Source organism: Pinus tabuliformis, chromosome 7, assembly GCF_031772625.1.
Source record: "Pinus tabuliformis cultivar Carrire ecotype Pingquan chromosome 7, CPIR1, whole genome shotgun sequence".
Taxonomy (NCBI): domain Eukaryota; kingdom Viridiplantae; phylum Streptophyta; class Pinopsida; order Pinales; family Pinaceae; genus Pinus; species Pinus tabuliformis.
The window spans coordinates 95,667,881-95,672,027 of NC_142293.1; the positions used below are offsets into that span (position 1 = coordinate 95,667,881).

Here is a 4,147-nt window from a genome sequence, read left to right on the forward strand (position 1 = left end):
CACTTGCACGATGCTGCAAAGAGGATGAAGAAGTATGCTGACCGTGGGAGACGGGAAGCACACTTTGGTGAAGGGGACATGGTATTTCTCAGAATCACCAGGGAGCAGTTTCAGCCAGCTAAGGGGACCACGGGTAAACTGACACGGAAATATGAGGGACCATTCCGAGTGAAGAAGAAAGTGGGGGAAGTGGCTTACGAATTAGAACTTCCACACCATATGAACATGAAACACCCCGTTTTTCATGTGAGTCAGTTAAAAAAATGCCTACTTGATTCCAACCATCCAGAAAGAGTTGAACCGACAAGGAGGCCAGCTGGGATCGTGGACAGACCAGGACTAGAGCTGGAGAAGATTGTGAACCTCAGAACTACTGGTGTTGGTTGCCACCGACGACGGGAATTTCTTTGCAGATGGAAGGATGCCCCGGAAGAGGAGAGCTGGGAGACAGAAGATTCACTTTGGAGATGGAAGGATAAGATCGCGAGATATGATAGAAAATTGAGAAGGAGAGCAGCAATTGTCAGGACGACAATGACTTCGGGCGGGGGAGAGTGTGACGACCTGCGCCCCTACCCGGACGCGCGAGGAGGCGAGCTGCAGCTCTGCCCGAGCACGCACCCCTCCAACACATGAAAATAACAGAGCCACGAGCGAGCCATGGAAAGTGCGATGGAAATGCGCACAAGAGATGGATGGATCGCTCGTTTATAAGGCAGGTGCCTTATGTTCAAAGCCAACCGTTAGATTTAATTATTGTTGGAAGGCCGACGGTAAGTTAAAATGAATGGTGGCAACTTGTCGTGGTTTATAACGTCGGCCAAGAGAAAATATGCTCACGATGGAAGCATATAAATGCAAGTGAGTTGTGGTTCATTGGATCATCACTCAATCGGCGAGTATCTCCTCATCTTCGCACAACAACAGTGCGCAATTACAGAAGAAGGGACAGTTGGTCGAGCGGTGTGAGATGAGCCCGCATGCCGGGCGAAGGCAGCAGAATTGGTGATGAGCTCGGGGCAAGAGGCGGAGGTCATAACTCGGTTGGAGTCGGACTCGGTGTGGTACAGGGTGCCGACCTCTCCCTATCGGGTTGTCATAACCGGCGGACTGTTGTGCAAGAGCGCACGAACAGTCGCCTTCTCTATCGTGTCTCGGTTGCCATATAACCAGCGGACTGTTGTGCAGGAGCGCACGAACAGTCGCCCTCTTTACCGTGTCTTGGGTGCTATAACCGGCGGACTGTTGCGCAGGAGCGCACGAACAGTCGCCCGCTTATCGTGTCTCGGATTGCATATAACCGGCGGACTGTTGGGCGGAGCGCACGAACAGTCGCCCGTCTTATATCGAGTCTCGATGTGCAGAAGTTACAACAGCAAGTGCGGTTACAGGGTGTAGCGGTGGTCTCGGCAGACCGTCGTGCAGCAGCGCACGGACAGTCGCCCACTCACCATACTTGCATATCAGAAAGTATAACGGGTTAGGCGGACCGCCGTGCAGGAGCGCACGGGTGGTCGCCCACCATTTCTATATTGTATTGTATTTCATAAGGGGCCTCGGCGGACCGCCGTGCAGAGGTGCATGGGCGGTCGCCCACCCGGTTGTAATATATTTTGATATAATAAAGAGAATTATTATATTGTGACATTGTGCTTCGGTGAATTAATATTGCTGTTTATTATATTGCATGGTTATGAATGGTTTATAAATGTAAGTGTTGGAAACTTATAATGGTTATGTGTTAAAGGCGTAGTCCATAAACGATTACTCGATTAAGAGTGGCGTTCGGTGGTGCCGCACACCGCCCAAAAGAAAAAAAAAAGATTGGGGGTGTGACAGGTGGTATCAGAGCAAAGGTTGCTCATGACAGGTGAAGCCATGGAGAAAGCATGGATGAATCGCTTGGGGTTCGTAGACTTGGTGGTACATGGAAAAACCATCCAAGCTCTCGTGGACACAGGGGCCACACACAACTTTATGACGACACGGTTAGCAAAAGAGGCTGGGCTGACAATCACCCCATCAAACATGGAGGTTAAGGTAGTGAACTCTAGAGCTAAGGTGGTGGGGTTGGTACACGATGTACCTGTGCAAATAAAGGAATGGAAGGGTCAGTTGGACTTCACGGTGATGGAGATGAACGACTTCGATATGATACTTGGGCAAGATTTCTTGAAAGGGAACAAGGCTATTGTTGTTCCTTTATGTGATGAGGTGGTGCTGATTGGACAATCACAAATTTGGACTTTGCCAACTCATGGGCAAAGGAAGGAAGCCAGGGTGCAGCATGTTTCGGCACTAAGCTTCGAGAAGGCCATGAAGGACTCAAATATGGAAACATATGCGGTAATGTTCAAAGATGTTGAGGAAGGGGGACAAGGAACACCTGTTCCGACCGAAATATCTGAGGTACTTACTCAATATGCAGATTTGATGCCTGACGAGCTTCCAAAGAAGCTTCCACCAAGACGTGCAGTGGACCATAGCATTGAACTTGAGCCAGGGAAGCAGCCCCCGGCCAAGGCACCTTATCGATTGTCGGGACCTGAATTGGAGGAATTGAAGCGCCAGTTAAATGAGTTAACTGAGGCAGGATTCATCAGACCTTCAAGGTCCCCTTATGGAGCCCCAGTACTGTTCCAACGGAAGAAGGATTCGAACGAGCTACAGATGTGCTGTGACTATAACCCGCCCGGCGCCCTCACCCGCCTCACCCGCCCGGCGCCCTCACCCGCCTCACCCGCCCGGGCGCCCTCGCCCGCCTGCCCGCCGGCGCCCTCACCCGCCTGGGCGCCCTTGCCCGCCCGGCGCCCTCACCCGCCCGGGTGCCCTCACCCGCCCGCCCGCCCGGCGCCCTCACCCGCCTCAGCCGCCCGGGTGCCTTCGCCCGCCCACCCTCCCGACGCCCTCGCCCACCCGCCCGACACCCTCTGTCACGCCCCCAATCTTTTTTTTTCTTTTATTGGGCGGGTGCGGCACCACCAACGCTCACTTTTAACAAGCTTACGTTGTGGACTACGCCTCAACCGTTATAACTCAACGTTAACTGATATAACCGAGTCTTTAATCCAATATAACCAGCTTCAATTATTATCTTATAACCACATAAAAACCTTAAACTTCATTCTCCATTATACCACATCTAAACATCTCCATGTACGTTTAAACCAAAATAGCAACTGCAACTCTTATATGCACGGGAGGGGCAACTCCCAAAACGAGTCTGCCCCAATAATATTTATTATGATTATTTCAGAAATACAACACAGCAAGTGTGCCGGGCAAAACCACGGCCACACTTAGTAATAATACATAACAGGCCAAACCGCCTTTTTACATACACTGTTATACACCTTTACTTGTGAACGAGTGTCCCCACGGATCACCGAGACGTTCACCCGATTCTGTACAAACCGTGTATAAAACCGAGACTGTAAACCTGTATACGCAACCACAGGCTCATACCATAACACGTGTCAGTTCTCAGTAGACCTGCGCAAGGCCAACCTGCGCAATCCCGTATCTTACTGCCACGTAACAACCTTCTTGTAACCCGCTTAATCAGTTCGACAACCGACTGCGTATATGTAAACTTCTGCGCATTTATTTGAGGGCTCCAACGCTCATATAAACCTGCGCAACCATATACTCAGTCGCTGCCCGAACTCTGATTTCCAACTAACCTTTCGGCCTCAATCTGCGCAGTTGTTTACTGTCCGAAAGGCAGCTGTCTTTCCACGTAACTCTACCAAAACCCGACAGCCTGCTGGTTACATATAAATCACTGCGCTTTACCCGAGAGCGGATACCTGAAACGTACTTATCTCTCTGCGCACTTATATGTCAAACTACTGCCCGAGTTCTGTTCTTCCGGCCGATCTTCCAATCCCCAAGTCTGCGCGACCTTCGCTCTCTTGGTCGTATGAAGGATCTGTTGTTCGTCCACGCAATCCTGTTCACCAATTATCTCTCCTGCTGTTAATTCAACCGAGAATTAACTCTGCGCATTCATCGAGCTGTGCGCATTAGAACTGCGCAGCTGTCCTTGAGAGATCTCTTGGTTCGTCGATTGATTGATGATCCGAATGAAGCTTCATCATGTGCTATTTATATGCGTATTATTATCTCTCCAACAGACGTGTCCAGC

At 50.5% G+C, this 4,147-nt stretch overlaps 1 protein-coding gene across 1 annotated transcript; it reads left to right on the forward strand.

The window, feature by feature from the left end:
• Positions 1–1,878: 1,878 nt before the first annotated feature.
• Positions 1,879–3,780, forward strand: LOC149245434 (uncharacterized). The gene is made up of 2 exons (XM_089438437.1): positions 1,879–2,631; positions 3,706–3,780. Exons 1-2 carry the CDS (start codon positions 1,879–1,881, stop codon positions 3,778–3,780), a joined length of 828 nt encoding a protein of 275 aa, XP_089294563.1.
• The last annotated feature ends 367 nt before the right edge of the window (positions 3,781–4,147 follow it).

Excerpts from the sequence above, each read along its gene's own strand:
- LOC149245434 (XM_089438437.1), top strand. The coding sequence starts at position 1,879 with ATGGAGAAAGCATGGATGAATCGCTTGGGGTTCGTAGACTTGGTGGTA. Across the intron at positions 2,632-3,705 it reads GGTCCCCTTATGGAGCCCCA|TTGTTTACTGTCCGAAAGGC; the intron begins GTACTGTTCCAA and ends CAATCTGCGCAG.